The sequence below is a fragment of the Capra hircus genome, chromosome 14 (genome assembly GCF_001704415.2).
Source record: "Capra hircus breed San Clemente chromosome 14, ASM170441v1, whole genome shotgun sequence".
Classification (NCBI taxonomy): Eukaryota; Metazoa; Chordata; class Mammalia; order Artiodactyla; family Bovidae; genus Capra; species Capra hircus.
In genome coordinates this window covers 75,478,137-75,494,984 of record NC_030821.1, presented here as the reverse complement: position 1 = coordinate 75,494,984, position 16,848 = coordinate 75,478,137, and the positions used below count along the sequence as shown (strand labels likewise).

General features: G+C 39.1%; 1 protein-coding gene across 2 annotated transcripts in view; it reads right to left on the bottom strand.

The window, feature by feature from the left end:
- The window catches only part of KHDRBS3 (KH RNA binding domain containing, signal transduction associated 3), a 158,268-nt gene that overhangs the window by 92,289 nt on the left and 49,131 nt on the right, over positions 1–16,848 (bottom strand). For both annotated transcript variants that reach the window (XR_001919162.1, XM_018058598.1), the window contains exon 2: positions 12,399–12,517. Coding sequence is in view for 1 of the 2 variants with exons in the window: in XM_018058598.1 (XP_017914087.1) it covers positions 12,399–12,517 (119 nt within the window). In the remaining variant the exon portion in view is untranslated. The remainder of the gene's footprint in view (positions 1–12,398; positions 12,518–16,848) is intronic.

The window sequence follows — 16,848 nt, the reverse complement described above, 5'->3', positions numbered from 1 at the left end:
TACTAGCGTGTGAGATGAGTGCTATTGTGCGGTAGTTTGAGCATTCTTTGGCATTGCCTTTCTTTGGGATTGGAATGAACACTGACCTTTTCCAGTCCTATGGCCACTGCTGAGTTTTCCAAATTTGCTGGCATATTGAGTGCAGCACTTTCACAGCAATCTTTCAGGATGTGAAAGAGCTCAACTGGAATTCCATCACCTCCACTAGCTTTGTTCGTAGTGATGCTTTCTAAGGCCCACTTGACTTCACATTCCAGGATGCCTGGCTGTAGATGAGTGATCACACCACTGTGATTATCTTGGTCTTGAAGATCTTTTTTGTACAGTTCTTCTGTGTATTCTTGCCACCTCTTCTTTATATCTTCTGCTTCTGTTAGGTCCATACCATTTCTGTCCTTTATCGAGCCCATCTTTGCATGATATGTTCCCTTGGTATCTCTAATTTTCTTGAAGAGATCTCTTGTCTTTCCCATTGTGTTGTTTTCCTCTATTTCTTTGCACTGATCACTGAGGAAGGCTTTCTTATCTCTTCTTGCTATTCTTTGGAACTCTGCATTCAGATGCTTATATCTTTCCTTTTCTCCTTTGCTTTTCGCTTCTCTTCTTTTCACAGCTATTTGTAAGGCCTCCCCAGTCAGCCATTTTGCTTTTTTGCATTTCTTTTCCATGGGGATGGTCTTGATTCCTGACTACTGTACAATGTCACGAACCTCAGTCCATACTTCATCAGGCACTCTATCTATCAGACCTAGGCCCTTAAATCTATTTCTCACTTCTACTGTATAACCATAAGGGATTTGATTTAGGTCATACCTGAATGGTCTAGTGGTTTTCACTACTACTTTCTTCTATTTAAGTCTGAGTTTGGCAATAATGAGTTCCTGATCTGAGCCACAGTCAGCTCCTGATCTTGTTTTTGTTGACTGTATAGAGCTTCTCCAACTTTGGCTGCAAAGAATATAATCAATCTGATTTCAGTGTTGACCATCTGGTGATGGTCACAGTTTACATTCCATAATTAAATCATTCTGGCCCCACAGTTACTCTACGCTTCCCTCTTAACTCTGTTTGTTAACATCCTGAACTTATACTTCAGTTCAGTTCAGTTCAGTCACTCAGTTGTGTCCGACTCTTTGCGACCTCATGAATCACAGCACACCAGGCCTCCCTGTCCATCACCAACTCCTGGAGTTCACTCAGACTCATGTCCATCAAGTCGGTAATACCATCCAACCATCTCATCCTCTGTCGTCCCCTTCTCCTCCTGCCCACAATCCCTCCCAGCATCACAGTCTTTTCCAATGAGTCAACTCTTCACATGAGGTGGCCAAAGTACTGGAGCTTCAGCTTTAGCATCATTCCTTCTAAAGAACACTCAGGACTGATCTCCTTCAGAATGGACTGGTTGGATCTCCTTGCTGTCCAAGGGACTCTCAACAGTCTTCTCCAACACCACAGTTTAAAAGCATCAATTCTTTGGCACTCAGCTTTCTTCATAGTCCAACTCTCACATCCATACATGACTACTGGAAAAAAACATAGCCTTGACTAGACGGACCTTTGTTGGCAAAGTAATGTCTCTGCTTTTCAATATGCTATCTACGTTGGTCATAACTTTCCTTCCAAGGAGTAAGCGTCTTTTAATTTCATGGCTGCAGTCACCATCTGCAGTGATTTTGGAGCCTCCAAAAATAAAGTCTGACACTATTTCCACTGTTTCCCCATCTATTTCCCATGAAGTGATGGGACCAGATGCCATGATCTTGGTTTTCTGAATGTTGAGCTTTAAGCCAACTTTTTCACTCTCCTCTTTCACTTTGATCAAGAGGCTTTTTAGTTCCTCTTCACTTTCTGCCATAAGGATGGTGTCATCTGCATATCTGAGGTTATTGATTTTTCTCCCGGCAATCTAGATTCCAGCTTGTGATTGCTACAGCCCAGTGTTTCTCATGATATACTCTGCATAGAAGTTAAGTAAGCAGGGTGACAATATATGGCCTTGACGTACTCCTTTTCCTATTTGGAACCAGTCTGTTGTTCCATGTCCAGTTCAAACTGTGGCTTCCTGACCTACATATAGGTTTCTCAAGAGGCAGGTCAGGTGGTCTGGTATTCCCATCTCTTTCAGAATTTTCCACAGTTTATTGTGATCCACACAGTCAAAGCCTTAGGGACTACATTTAATTCCACCTGTAATTCTTTCTCCAGAAATATTTCTCCCTCACTCTTTTAAGTTCTTGCAGTGTCCATCTACCTCTCTTATGTTAGTATGGTCTTTACTCTCTATCATTTGGAAAAAATTTACTCTGTTTCTGCTGTTCAACTGTAAATCCCTGGAGAGTAATCAGGACTCTTATTTGATTCATCATCTTTCCTGCATAATGATTTCTCAATAAACACTTGTGCAATTAAAGTTTATTTTGCCCCAAATCAAATGGCACTGGTCAACATAGTTTGTATTGATTTTCTTTGCTGAAGAAATCACTGCAACACATTAGATCTATATAAATACTATTATTTAGATTTATTACTTTGCCAACCACAAATCACTAAGCATTATCGGTAGTGCTTGAGATTATCTGGTACTACACCATTGATTGTAATTTTAACACAGCATCTACTTTAATGGTAAACAGCCCTACTTATTTACACATCAGCAACTCTGAAAATCAATCAAGTAAAATATGCAAGTAACTTCTTCAGGAGATGATACGGGGAAAATCACACATACAGAGAGACATGCAAGTGATACACCATCTGAAATCATCCACTTTACATGCTTTTTAATCTCTGCATGCTCAAAGCTGGATTATATTCTTTGGGCGGGGTTGTGGGGATGGGTGGACAACAAAACGAATAACACAACCAATGAAGCCCATTTATACATAAATTTGAAACTGTTAATCCACAAAATCTCAGACTGCATAGTCTGCCTTCAAATGTGGGAAATGGGATGGAGGATTTGAAAGTGGATAAGGGGATATGACAAAGGACTGGTGAGGAATGACAATGGTCTAAGTTAAGAAGTGGCAATGTAATCCAGAGAGCGAGCAATAATTTATAAGTAGAAATAACAAAATGCATGTCACTGCATTTCAAGAATCACCTAGGAAAGGTAAATGAAGAAGAAATTAATAGACAACAATGATGAGCTAGTTTCAGGCATGGGCTCTTAGACACGTGTGCTGTCTGTCACTCACTGACAAAGGAGCACAGGGAAAGGTCCAGGTTTGCCCAGAAGAGGTATGAAGTTCGCTTACAGACACATCAAATATAAGAAGTCCGCAGGATAGCGAAGTGGAGGTGGTACGGTAGGCGTTTAGCCTGATGAGAGAGAGGGAGAAAGGGAGAGGACAGAAGAGAAGGGCGGAGAGACAGAGGAAAAGCTGTGCCGGACCTGGTGTCAAACAGGCCCACAAGGCAGAGCCGGGGGCCTCACCAAGTGGGCTGACTGCCACAGCTGCCCGATTCCCTCTGTCACTGTCTCGGGATATATACTAAGTGTCCCTGGTTTCTGGTTTCTTGTAATTGTGTGTCAATCTCTTGTTTTCATAAAAGTTCATACTTTGGGCCATCTACTGAATTTCTGCCATTTTACTCCTGTGGGGGTGGGGGGGAATCCTTGAAGAGATGGGTTAAGCTCTATTCATTCTTCCTGTGTCCAACAGCACAGCTACGCAATTTTCAGTTGATTCAACCTGGAGGGCTTCACGGGGCCCAGGGCCAAAATAAGCAGTACAATAATATTTAAGACACCTAGGACAGTAATATACTGCTAAGCACTAAAATTGTGTTACCTTTTGTCTCAGCAATACACTTAAGAGACCTATTCTCTATCACCTCTCAAAAGGAAGCAGTGATTAAAAAAAAAAAAAGACTGACAAAGGAAGTATCCATCACAGACTTCAAGTTCTTAATGTACTACACTGTGACCAAAGTACATATAATGGTAGAATTTCTAGATTTTAAATGTAATGAGATTGGCGGGGGGGGGGGGGATGGATTGTGCTAAATACAACCAAAGTTTTTAATTACTCATTTGACTCAGATTCTTTACTGTCTAAGCCACCAGGGAAGCCCATAATAAAAACAATAAACCTCTTAAAAAAATGAATAAATTCTTTCATGAGCCCCTATATATGTATGGCTGTTTCTGAACTCCACTTAATGATTCTTAAGCTAAGGGGCTACTTTCTGGATCAATAACCAAGCATTTTAAAAGAGAATAAGGGGAAAGTCACAGCATGAGATTTGAAATTCCTTCACAATATTTTTTGAAAGCTATCATATTCACAAATATCAGCTTTCTAATTCTCATGACACAGGAGTGAGTATCACAAGATCTCAGGGGCCCAGAGAAGACCTCTGAGAAAAGAACAAAAGGAGCCTGGGAAGAGACTCATCTCTCCCTACAAGCACACTTCCCTCCAGCCCACTGTGAGATGCACGTGGTCAGGATGGGAGGGGCTAGCCTGGAAGGGGACCTATGCTCAGTGAAACAAAGGCCTGTGGGCCCCACGTCTTCCCAATAAGGCTCTCTGCTCCAGAGCGGCCCTTCGGCTTCCCCACAGGGCCCCAAGATTTAATGAATGCTACAAGGGGCAATGATTGTTGCCTTATCACAGAAAAGGCAACTTTTAACACACAAATATGACTGTCAAATATTTACTACTCCACGAAAAATTTAAAGACAAGATGACTTCTATGAAATAGTCTTCCACCAGTAGCAGATTCACAGATTTTTATTTATCTGCAGTTCACTATAAGAGAAAAACAAGAGCCAGTCTCAGCAAAGAAAGTTTCCTGAGCTTTATTTCAAACTCCAGAGGAAACATGCTTTTATATACACTTTTCTCTTCTCCCTCGACTCTTAACTGAAGAACTTCTTTGAGACAGTAAATATATCAAATTAAAATATGCATATAATAGGAAAAGATTTAATGTAAGAACCCATATTAATATAAAGTTACTGAAAATAATATGTAAGCATTAGAATGCTTTAAGAGATTAAACAGCAATGATCAAATTACAAAAATTAATAAATTTCATTTAAACCTGTAAAGTTTAAACCAGTACAGTAAATCTTAAAAATCACAGTAATAGTACACAGGTGTCTCCTAAAGTAACAATCTGGGGCATGTTTTTCCCCCCAAATGGGAATGTGTTTTTTAATCTAATTATAAAAGTGACACCAAGTTATTATTAAAACATTATAGTATAGTAATATGTAAAGTGAAAGTGCAAGTCGTTCAGTTGTGTCCAACTCTTATGACCCCATGGACTCCATGGAATTCTCCAGGCCAGAATATTGGAGTGGATAGCCTTTCCCTTCTCCAGGGGATCTTCCCAACCCAGGGATCGAACCCAGGTCTCCCACACTGCCAGCTGAGCCACAAGGGGAGCCCAAGGATACTGGAGTGGGTAGCCTACCCCTTCTCCAGTGGATCTTTCCAACCCAGAAACTGAACCAGGGTCTCCTGCATTGCAGGCAGATTCTTTACCAACTGAGTTAATCAGGGAGCCCTATGTAAAGTAGAAAACTTCTAAACAAGGGCTTCCCTTGCGGCTCAGATGGTAAAGAATCTGCCTACAATGTAGGGGACCTGGGTTCAATCCCTGGGTCTGGAAGATCCCCTGGAGGAGGAAATGGCAATCCACTCCAGTGTTCATGCCTGGGGAATCCCACGGACAGAGGAGCCTGGCGGGCTATACCATCCATGGGGTCGCAAAGAGTCAAACAGGACTGAGCAACTAACACTTTCATTTTCAAAGTAGAAAACAGCATAGAAGCCTACCCTCCAGAAAACAACTGCTCTTAGGATTCACGTTAGTTTTTTTAAAAAATAAATGTTCAACTAGAATTTTATCTGTTTTACATGTTCCTTCTCCTTTTTTATTTAACAGTATGATGGAAATGGCAACTCCAGTATTCTTGTATTCTTGCCTGAAAAAATTCCATGGACAAGAAGAGCCTGCAAAGAGTCAGACACAACTCACAACTGAACAACTGAGCACAAAGTAAAGACAATCTTACTATAGCAGTAGAGATGTATGTATAATGATATATAGAGATAAGATATAGCTCAATTTTATATAACAAATTTTTTAAGACTTTACACATGGTATTCCGACTGATAAAGTTTAAAATAATTAAACACCTGGAGAGCCACCTCAGACTCTAAAGCAGTCCCCACTGGCCAACCCTACCTTATACTAATATATAGAGTGACGGGGCAGTCCCTGTACACAGCTCCCGTATCACTTCACTTGTAAATCCTTAATGGAAACCTGCACATCATATTGCAGTTACCCTGCTTAGCCAAGGACGGGGCTGGGAGTGTCTCAAACGCCCTGTGCCCCGTCTCCCTCTGTCATGGCCACCCCTCCCTCTCCCCGCCTCACTTCTGACCCCTCCCCTGCCAGCTCCTTCACAGCTTTAGGGAAGGCTTCTGAGACTGTCACATGATCCTGTATCCTTCCAGAGCACCCCAACACTGAGCTCCTCACACTGTATTATACTCATTAGGTGATTCATCTCTATGCCCCACAAAACTTAGAACTTCTTGTGCAAAAAAGCAAATTTTAATCAGTTTGTTTTCCAGGCACAATTCCCGGCTCAGAGGAGACCCTCCATAAATGTTAAGTATAGGAATGGATAGATGGGTTCAATGATGAAGAAACAGTTTATTTAAAAAAAAAATTCAATGTAAAATCTAAACTACCAGGCATTCAAGGTCCCCATAGATAGCACGCCTTGTTCCAATGGAGATTTGGCACTTAGGTTAATTCTTACATCTAGTCACTGTCCAGAACCAAGAGTTAGAGTTTACCCACAAGTAATATGGAGGAGAATTTCTACAGCTTAAAGTCTTTAAAAAAAAAAAACATTAAACAGTGTTTGAGTTTCATACTTTACAAGCTTGCACACATACTCGAGAGAGCAAATATACCTTGGGTTTGAACACTTGAGGACTCATCTCCAATGCTGTGCCATTGAAAGAGTGTTGAATCAGTTCATTAAGAGAAGAGAAATTATTCAGTTAATGAAATCACATTAGATGGAGTTTCTCTGAACAGGTATGGTGCCCTTAATTCCACACCAAGCTGCCCGCCCACTGCTACTTGAGAGGGGTGAGTACTGCCGGCTTCCTCCAGCTCAGCCTATTAACTGATACCAGCATCAAAGCTTTTCTTAGAACTGATGTGAGTGCTATATTAGTCTCTACACAAGGCTGGCTTGAGATTCAAATGCTCAGTTTGCTAAGCAGAAATATCCTTTTCTGCATTCTGAAAGAAGATTTCCAAGCTGCCTACTTCAGACATTATAAGGACTTGAAATGGACTGTGTTCTCTGTGAGACACAGCAATTATAATCTGTCTTCCCCTATTCTCCTCAAAGCTGACACTGAAAAACAACATTTGAGGTTTATTTCATATACTTAGCTCAAACACTTTCTGTCACATCATTACTTATACACAGCAGTGTTAACTTCAGATTAAGCATTTGCTAGGCTATGAACTCTTCAGAGATGGGGACAGAGTCTCTGCACCTTTCCTCCTACTGCGTATGGTGCATATAGTCCACATCAAGCCTGGCAAATTAATTTATTAAAGTTCCCATAAGCCATGCTTTGCTTAGTAATTAGTATGTCTATAAAATGTTCATAATAGTTTTCTGTTTACTAAAATGTATATCCTAAGTTTTTGCAAGTAGAGCTAAGTAAGTTCCTAATAGGCTGTCTATAGGTAAATAACTATAAACTCTTAAATGTGGAACAAAATACAAAAAGCAACCATCTAAAGTCTGTAGAATGCTCAAACTCAACGAGATTTTATAGAAGGGAGTCAAGACTTGGAAGAAGGGAATGGCCTGGGTGAATTTACTAACTGTAGAGCTTTTTAGCTGAGTAGCAGAGTTTGAGGCAAACACAGTGCTGAAATCAATGGGAGGAATGCTAGAAATGACAGTTAGACTTGGGGAGCCCCATATTTTGTGTATAAAATCTGCCAATCATGTATGCCAAAAATAAATGTAAAAGTCCAACTAAGAGGTAAACTAAGTTCTGCATTCCCATCCAACAGTCTGCAGTCTGAATCCAAAAATACCAACCTTCCTCAAAGAAAGAGAACAGAATCCAGTTTCCACAGTGTAGTACAATGTTACAGTATACAATCCAAATATATATGATATTTGATTCATATATAAACATATATATTTGAAATATTTTCATACCACCAAACTCCAGGCCCAGATAGCTTCACTAGTAAATTCTATCTAATAATACAGAAAATACAGCACCAAACTGACATATATTCTTTAGAGGGGGAAAAAAAGGAGGGGACACCTCTTCACTCACTATATAATTTTATATATATAAATATTAGTCTATGCATACTTTTATTATAAATATATATTTATGTATAAATATATATTTACATAAATTTATATAATATTTTATATAAATATATATAGGTTATAGGCCACTATCACTCAGGAATACAGAAGCATTTGAATCCCACAATGTATAAAAAGGATAATGTATCACAACTTCACTTTCACTTCTCATTTTCATGCATTGGAGAAGGAAACGGCAACCCACTCCCGTGTTCTTGCTTGGAGAATCCCAGAGACGGGGGAGCCTGGCGGGCTACCATCTATGGGGTTGCACAGAGTCAGACATGACTGAAGCGACTTAGCAGCAGACTTTAATTCAGAAATGCAAAATTGGTTTAATTTATCAACACTATATTAACAGTACAAAGGAGAAAAATCTTGTGCTCATTTTAGTAGATGCAGAAAAGGATATTCAACAAAAGTCAGCATCCAGTCAGAATCAAATAGTCAACAAAGCTAAAGTAGAAGAAACTTCAAATTCCCACAGCTGTTACCAAGCTTACTGGTAAAATATTGAATGTTTTCCACATTGATGTGAACAAGAGAAAAACGCCTAATCTCACCACCTGTACTCAAAGCATTGTACTAGGGATCCTAGCCAAAATAATACAAGATAACAATCAACATAAAAATTGGAAAGAAGGAAACTTGTTTATGCAGATAATATGGTTATGTACATAGCATACTCTGAAGATTCTATAAAGCAATTATGAGAACAAGTGAATTTTAGAAAGGTAGCAGAATACAAGGTCAATATACAAAAGTTTCTATTAGAGGCAAAAAATTGGAAGAGAATATTTCAAAATATTCATTTTACAAGTGTTCAAAAGACTTAAAATACTTTTAGAAGTAAGTTTAACAAAAGACAAGATCTTTCCCCTAAAAGTGATGGAAATTAAATGGAAAGATACATCATATTCAAGGAAGGGAAGACTTAATATTATTAAGATGTCAAGCTACCTAAATGGATCATCAGAATCAATGCCACTGGATCATAATCCCAGCAGAATGTTCTGTAAAACTAATTCTTAAATTTATACAGAGTTGCAAAGGATATACATCCAAACAACCCTGCAAAAGGACAAAGTTTAAGGGACTACATTACCTAACTTCACGTCTTACTATAAAAAGCTGCAATGATGAAGACTGTATGGTACCGGCATAATGATCCATAAATAGACCAATGAAACAAATCAGAAAGTATAGAAATAGATTCTCACTTAACACAGTCACCCAATTTCCAACACAGGTACCAACAGAGTCAGTGGAAGGAAAATATCTTTCAACAAATGCCATTGAAAAAACTAGATATCCATGTGAAGAAAAAATGAACTATCTCATACTGTACACAAAAACTAATTTGAGATGTATCACAGATATAAAATTAAAAGCTATAATGTTAAAGCTTTTAGAGGAAATGAAAGAAATGATCATGTTAATGCTGGGAGCCAGCGTGAGAAATCCCGCCCATGGCAAAGGTCATAAGGAAGGAGGCTCGGCATACGCAAATGCGGGATCGAGCCTCAGGGGTCCCCCTGGAAATTCTCGGGCATCTACCTCCAAAACCAGAGTCTGCCTGCTTTACTGTGTTATGCTTTCTACCTACTCTTCTGACATTAACAGGGGGCTGTCCCCCTACCACCTTTTTCTGGAAGAAGTTAATTTAGAGCTTTTAGATAATAAGTCTCCTGGGCATAATAAGAGTGTTTCAATCCAAAAACCCCTCTGATGGCTTTCTAGCCTGCCTGCCGGACTCTTACAGGCTGCGCATGTGATTGTTTGAGGCCTCCCGACTGCGAGAGGCACAGGAAGCTTAAAATGTCCTAGGAATGTAGGGGCTTCCGAGGAGTCAAAATCATTAAAATAGGACTGATTAAGGGTTTCATTTGTTGAGCCAATACTTGCTGCCAAGTTTTCATATCTTTTATTTGTAGATACAGTGGTATATAGAAAAAACAAGTAGTAGCCCTGGTATTAGCAACATTTGATCTTTGAGTTAAGTACTTTCTTTGTTACAACCCACTGAACCTTTGTTCTACAGGAATGTAACTTTATTTAGTACTTTGAGGGTGATGCAGATTATAGAAAAAACACTTCAAGGGAAAATGAGTTTTCTGGTTGATAGACATTTATCTAGGAAAAGAGCCATAAAAATGTTAACAGGCTCTCTGGCCTGAAGATGATATAAAACCACCTGGGACCTTTTGTATACGGGAAGGTATGTAAGAGGAAAGCCTGGTCTCGATCAGGGTCAGGACTGCTGCCTCTGTATAACTCTGCATATTCCATTATTTCTTTATGTACAACTTGGGGTATATAAGTTGCTTTTGAAAATAAAGTTGCGGGTCTGGCACCGATGCTTGGCTCCCCCATGTCATTCTTTTCTCCCTTTTCTGGCTGAATTCCCATCTGGAGTGTGGAGGCTCACCGTGTCTACTTATTTGCCCTGGCTTCTAAGACCCATGCGAGAGGGAGCCCAAGGCGGGGCGCCCTCCACTATTCAAGAGGGCGCCGGTGGCCTACGTAGACTGTGAAAGTTCCTTGCCTTGGAACTTCATTGGTTTTCCACATAAACCAAGTTATTCAGCCTCTTTTCTCCACTAATTTTCCTACTACACTATTCTTTCCTAATCTCTCTTTATATTTCTAAATAAATAAGTTTTTCCTCGCCAACTCTGTCCCCCCTTCGAATTCCCTGGATCCACCAGGGCTGGACCCCGGCATTTTAACTTATAAACGATTCTAACATTTGCTTGAGGTTGGCAAAGATTCCTTAGTTGACAGAAGGTAAAATCCTAAAAAAAAAACTTGATCCATTACACGTCATCAAAATTAAAAATGTATCACAAAACTCCATTTAGAAAATAATAAACAAGCCACAGGTTGAGTCAAATATTCACAAAACATATATCCACCAAAAGACATAATCCAGGAAATACATCTTTAAAAAAGCTCCTATGACTCAATGATAAGATACACAGCCCAGAGAACAGAAAAAGATCTCAAAAGAGACTTCAAGTTTGAAGATATATAAATGGCCAATAAATGCACACCAGATAATTAATCATCATGGAAATACAAATTGATACTACATGAGAATACCAATACCCTATCAGAATGGCTGAATTTAAAGAGATTGACAATATCAAATAAGAGTTTAGATATGGAATAACCATAACTTTGCATGTGTTATTCTAGAAATGTCACAAATACAACCACTTCGGGGGAAAAAATTATGGCAATTTATTATAAAACTAAATCCACAGCATTTTAAATCTTAAGTATTTACTAAAAATAAATGAAAACATATGGTCACAGAATGACTTGCATGAAATGTTCACAGCAATTTAATTATAATAACTCAAAACTGAAAACTGCTCAGGCAATGGATAAACTGTGGTATATTCAGGTAATGGATTATTGTTCTGCAATCAAAAGAAATTAACTACTAATGTATACAATAGTATGCATAAGTCATGTACAAAGACACGCAAAGAAAAAAGAAAGCAGAGAAAAAAGCATCAATTTAGGCCAAATCTAAGATGATCAAGATTTTATAATTAAATAGGATTTAAAAGTACTTATTGTAACTGTGCTCAATGTCATAAAAATCAAACTTCTTTCTGGAACAGATTATTAGAGAATTTTTTGAATATTTATGTGCCAAGCCCGATGCAAAGCATTTAACATGGATAATCTTATTTAATTCTTATCAACCAAGCTTATCTTACAAATGAAAAACTACAGCAGGAAAAAGTTGAACCGTCTGTCTGAAGTCTGAAATGTAACTCAGAAGAATCATTTTTAAGGCTTCATAACTCACATCAAAGTCAAACAGAAAGGACAGAATCACTAAATAAGTTTTTAATTAATTTTAAAAGTATGCATGTTAGGATATCCTGAGAAGGGAAAACATCTCAAGAAGACACTAAACAGAATATAAACTAAACAAGCGCTCCCTTGTGATAAAGATTAACACGCCTGCTGTGCGCACCTGTCTTACCTTAGGAAACTGTTTTACAGGAATTAACACTTTCTGTCCCAGCTTCATGTTCTTATTAATCACCACATCAATGTACTTTTCTTCATCCTTGCCTTCTCCTTTTTGAAACTTCTCTATTTCTGTGGAGGAAAAACAGAAAACCACGAAGTGTCAGACCTGGAACTTCAGAGACTGGGGGTTCTCCTTAGCTCTACGGTGGCAAGAAACCAAATACAGAATGTGGACTTCAGATGCCTACAACTTGCTCAAGTAATGACATGTTCCCATTTTATCAATGATTCTTCACCAGTAAGTGGGGAAACACACACATGTACACACACACATGTGCTCCAAAGTCAAGTCTCAATGGAGGGGAACAATACACTAGCTACAAACATAAAAACAGACTCTTTGGGGTCCTCTGGAATTCTCAAAAAAGGCTGCTCAAACAGCAAAGAAAACCCAGAAAGCCTTCTCAGTTTAGCATTACCAAGTACTGACAGCCCGTTCTACCAGCCCTTCCTGGGTCTCCAAGGTGGTTCCCACCAAGGATTCTCTAAGGAGCCATTAAAAGCCCTAGACAGCCTTGTGACAGTCATTTCCCCAACAAAATCTCCCCACCTCACAAGTGATGAGCCCAACCACAAGCTTGCGGCTTTGTCAGTGCTCTTTTCTCTGCTGGTGATGCTGTTTTGCTGATCTCCATTTCACACATCGCCTTCGAGAGGCAACCGTATTAAAGACTCCTTTTTATGCAACTGTCACTTTCCTTGGCGGAGCAGCAGAATCAGTCACTGCCACCACGACACGTACAAAGTACTTCATGCACAATTCTATTGTCACTCCCAGCCTAGGCCTGCAGCTTCTGAGCAAAGCTTCTAAGGATCAAGATAATTACTAAATCTCCAAAAACACTGATTATTTTGTTTGCTTCCTTGTATTATGCTAAGCTTTGCTCCTGTAAAACTGATCATTCTATACAGAATCCGCATGGGAACAAGACACATTGAACAATATGTGAAATATAAACATTTACGTAGATAATTCTCGTCATTGTTGTTGGAAAAAACCTTTCAAGAGGACTTCTAATTTTGACATTTTTCTGTAAATAAAATATAAAATAAAAGAAAGTTTCTCCTATATCCATACTTCAGAGGTAATAATATACCATGTTATATACTCTTATTTTCCATAAATAAGTGTGTCTGTGCATGCAAACACAAAATAATTTGAAAATTGTAAAACTAATGGTGGATATGAGCTAAATTAGTTTGGTTTTCCTCAATAAAAAGCAATAATTCACATGCCATTTCCTCCATCAAGTACAACAATTCATGAGTTCAGCTTTAATTAGCACAGGAAAATAATTTCTAGAAATACCTTTAGTAAGTTAGCAGATTTAACAAAATTAGGTTCACTGAAACTTCCTAGAAAACAGAATTTTTAATGTATAATACATCAGTCAAAATAGATTTAACTACCTATTTTCTTTTTATATAACAAAGGCTTTTTAATAATTGTTGAGCACTGATAGGCACAATTTAATATTTAATTCCTTAATCAGCCTTCAAAATGTTACTCCTTGTATCAGTGATGTTTATCATTTGAAGCAACATGGAAAGTCATGTTAGGTTAAAGTTAAGGTTAAAAAATTAGAAAGACTTATGTATTTTGCTATATATTAAAGTTTGAGAAATCCCTACGATTTTTAAGAGGGAAATAAAAATTTTTTAAAAAGTAATTAATTTCCTCTCCAGATAGTCAACTTTACAAATCTTATCTTGCTAAAATACCTTGTTGCTACCTTAAGTAAGCTTTGAAATATGCTGAAATACTTCACTGTTTAAGATTTATTTTAGAAAAAAAAAAATTTAAGGCCTGATGCCATGTTAAAGCATGTAGGTGTGCTGGACCTAACATGCCACACAGCACTTGAAACAGCCCCGCCCCTATCATGGGCATCACGCAGGCTGGTTTACGTCGTGGCTATTCTGCTTCTCTCAGGTCCCTGTGGCCCCCAGTGGTCAAATTCAGAACTGGCCAACTTCCATTTTTTAGGCGCTGTTCAGTCAACAGTTTGGCATTTTCTACTTGACTGAAGATCATAAGTAGGTTTATGTGTTCAGGATGTCCAATAAAGTACAATGCAAAATAATGGGAAGCAACAAGATGACTTATGAAATCTTGAAATCGTCCGTAAATGGGAGTTTCAAACTCTCAAACTCATACTACCACCCCTCTGGGCTTCCCTGCGTCAGGAAGGGACTGGACAGCTACCAAGGCGGCTTTAACCTTTCAGTAAATTGGAGCATATGAAGGCAAAAAAATCCAGCCAGATGCTCAAGGTTGAACACATAGGGGATTTGACTTTCACTAATCCCCAGATTACATTCGTTACATACAGTTTAATGTACCAATGCCATCTCCCAGCTCAGAAATAATAAGCAAAAGTCTGATTAGGTTTTAGATGATGTAGGGAATTAACATGCTATGTTTTCAAACCATGGACACCAAATTTCTGTCAACCGGGAAAGCTGGGGTCAGTTATGACTTTTTTGGCTTTTGTTTTTCCTTTTTTTCTGTTTCTGTCTTGGTTTAGTATGGAGCTTCCTAAGCAATGACCACTTACCCTACCAAATATGCTAAAATCCACGAATCCTCTAAGACATAGCCAAATACTCTTTGAATTTAAATAAGCTAAATTTTCAATATAAAAAATTTGGTAATGTAAATTTTCATTAAAACTGCTTAAATTCTCTCACAGAATCAAGTACATCAAAATTGACATTTTCCTTTGTCCCAGCAACTCCATTTTTACTAATTTACCCTAAAGATATATATGGATAGATATAAAATATTATATACAAATTTATCCATTTAAAGCACTGTCTTTAATAGTAGAACACTGGAAATCATCTAAATATCTGGAATTAAGAGCCTGGTTACATAAGCAAGGGCACAGCCAGTGAGATAGCATAAGTTACTTTACAACATCAAGAAAACTCTTCATGTTCTGATGAGAAAAATTCTCCACCAAATACACTGTTTGGACACATAGACACACAGACACAAGTCACAGTGTAAAGCAGTGTAAGACTATATGTTCATATTCACTTGTATATGTACAGAAAAGAGCTCCCTTCTTACCTATAAGAAACAAGTAACTGATTATCTAATTGTCAAGGGAGAAATGCAATGGATAAGAAACAGGAATAGAGACTTCTCACTATATTTCTCTTTTACACTGTTTGAAAAGTTTGAATCATGAATATTTTACCCTTTAAATTTGCATAAATTTAAATTTTTAAACACTTTTGTAGATTTTTTTTTTAAATACCAAAACAGAATAAAATATGAATGTATACAGGGATAGTCATGTTTCTATTTTGCATCTTGGCTGAAAATCCAGAGTTTGACTCTCCCTTGATCATTCATTTAAATCCTTCACTAAAATACTCTTTCACTGAAGCTGTGATAAGGATATACCTGGACTGCTGGTCTCACTTAAAGTAACACACTTGTTTCCGGAAATTACATGTACAGTATTTCACTTTGAGAATCCAAATGCAGCAGGGTTCACGCAGTGAGGGTGAGAGGAACAGGGATCCATCCCAAACAGGCGTCTATCCACACACTGACTGAGTTCTACGCACGGAGAAAGTGCACGGGGTGCTGGGGAGGGAACACACAGAGTGCGGGGCTACACGGACAGACGCAGTGTGCACAGGGCCGAGAAGAAGGGCCAACAGCTCTGGAGCTTGGAGTATGGTGCAAAAAGCCAGTAAATGTGAGCTGAGTTCCTAGAGGATAAGGAACGGAGGCTGCCAGGCAAAGAGCTGATGAGTGCCTCAGTGGAGTGAAGTAACCCTGGGTTACACCAGTCCCCTTTCCCTCATCTGACTGAACAGCTGACACATGGAGATTTACTTTTTTGGTTTCCTTTTCTCCTTTAACAGTACAAAAGAGCATGAGTCACACAAGTAGTGGTGACAGAACCCTGTCACCACAGAGCCAGTTAGTGAACAAGCCGAGACACGAACTCAATTTCCTCACCCCACAGCCTGGGTCGCTGCAGAAAGAAGCAGGGTGAGAACAGGGGCCGTTCTCCGTGGCCAACACAGAGAAGAAAGGAGGACAAAGGCATGAAAAGGCAGGCCGGGTTCTTAACGGCTGCACAGATCAGATCCTAAGGGTTCAGTAACAACAGGGGGATGCGGAAAGCAATCCGCTGAGGAGAGACGCCCTCCTGGAAAGGCGGACCTGAGCAGAAATGGAATGGATGCAATGTGGGGAGACAGGGCAGATGACATCACAGCTGGAAGATAAGACAGTCTGTCCTGCGAACAACCAGGGAGGGCGGAACTAAAAGGGCTGATTTCCATCTGAAGTGGAGGGAGAGCCGTCACAGGAGGCATCAAGCCCTCGGGACACCCCACCGGAGTAAACCACAGGCGCCTGCCTTGTGCTCCTC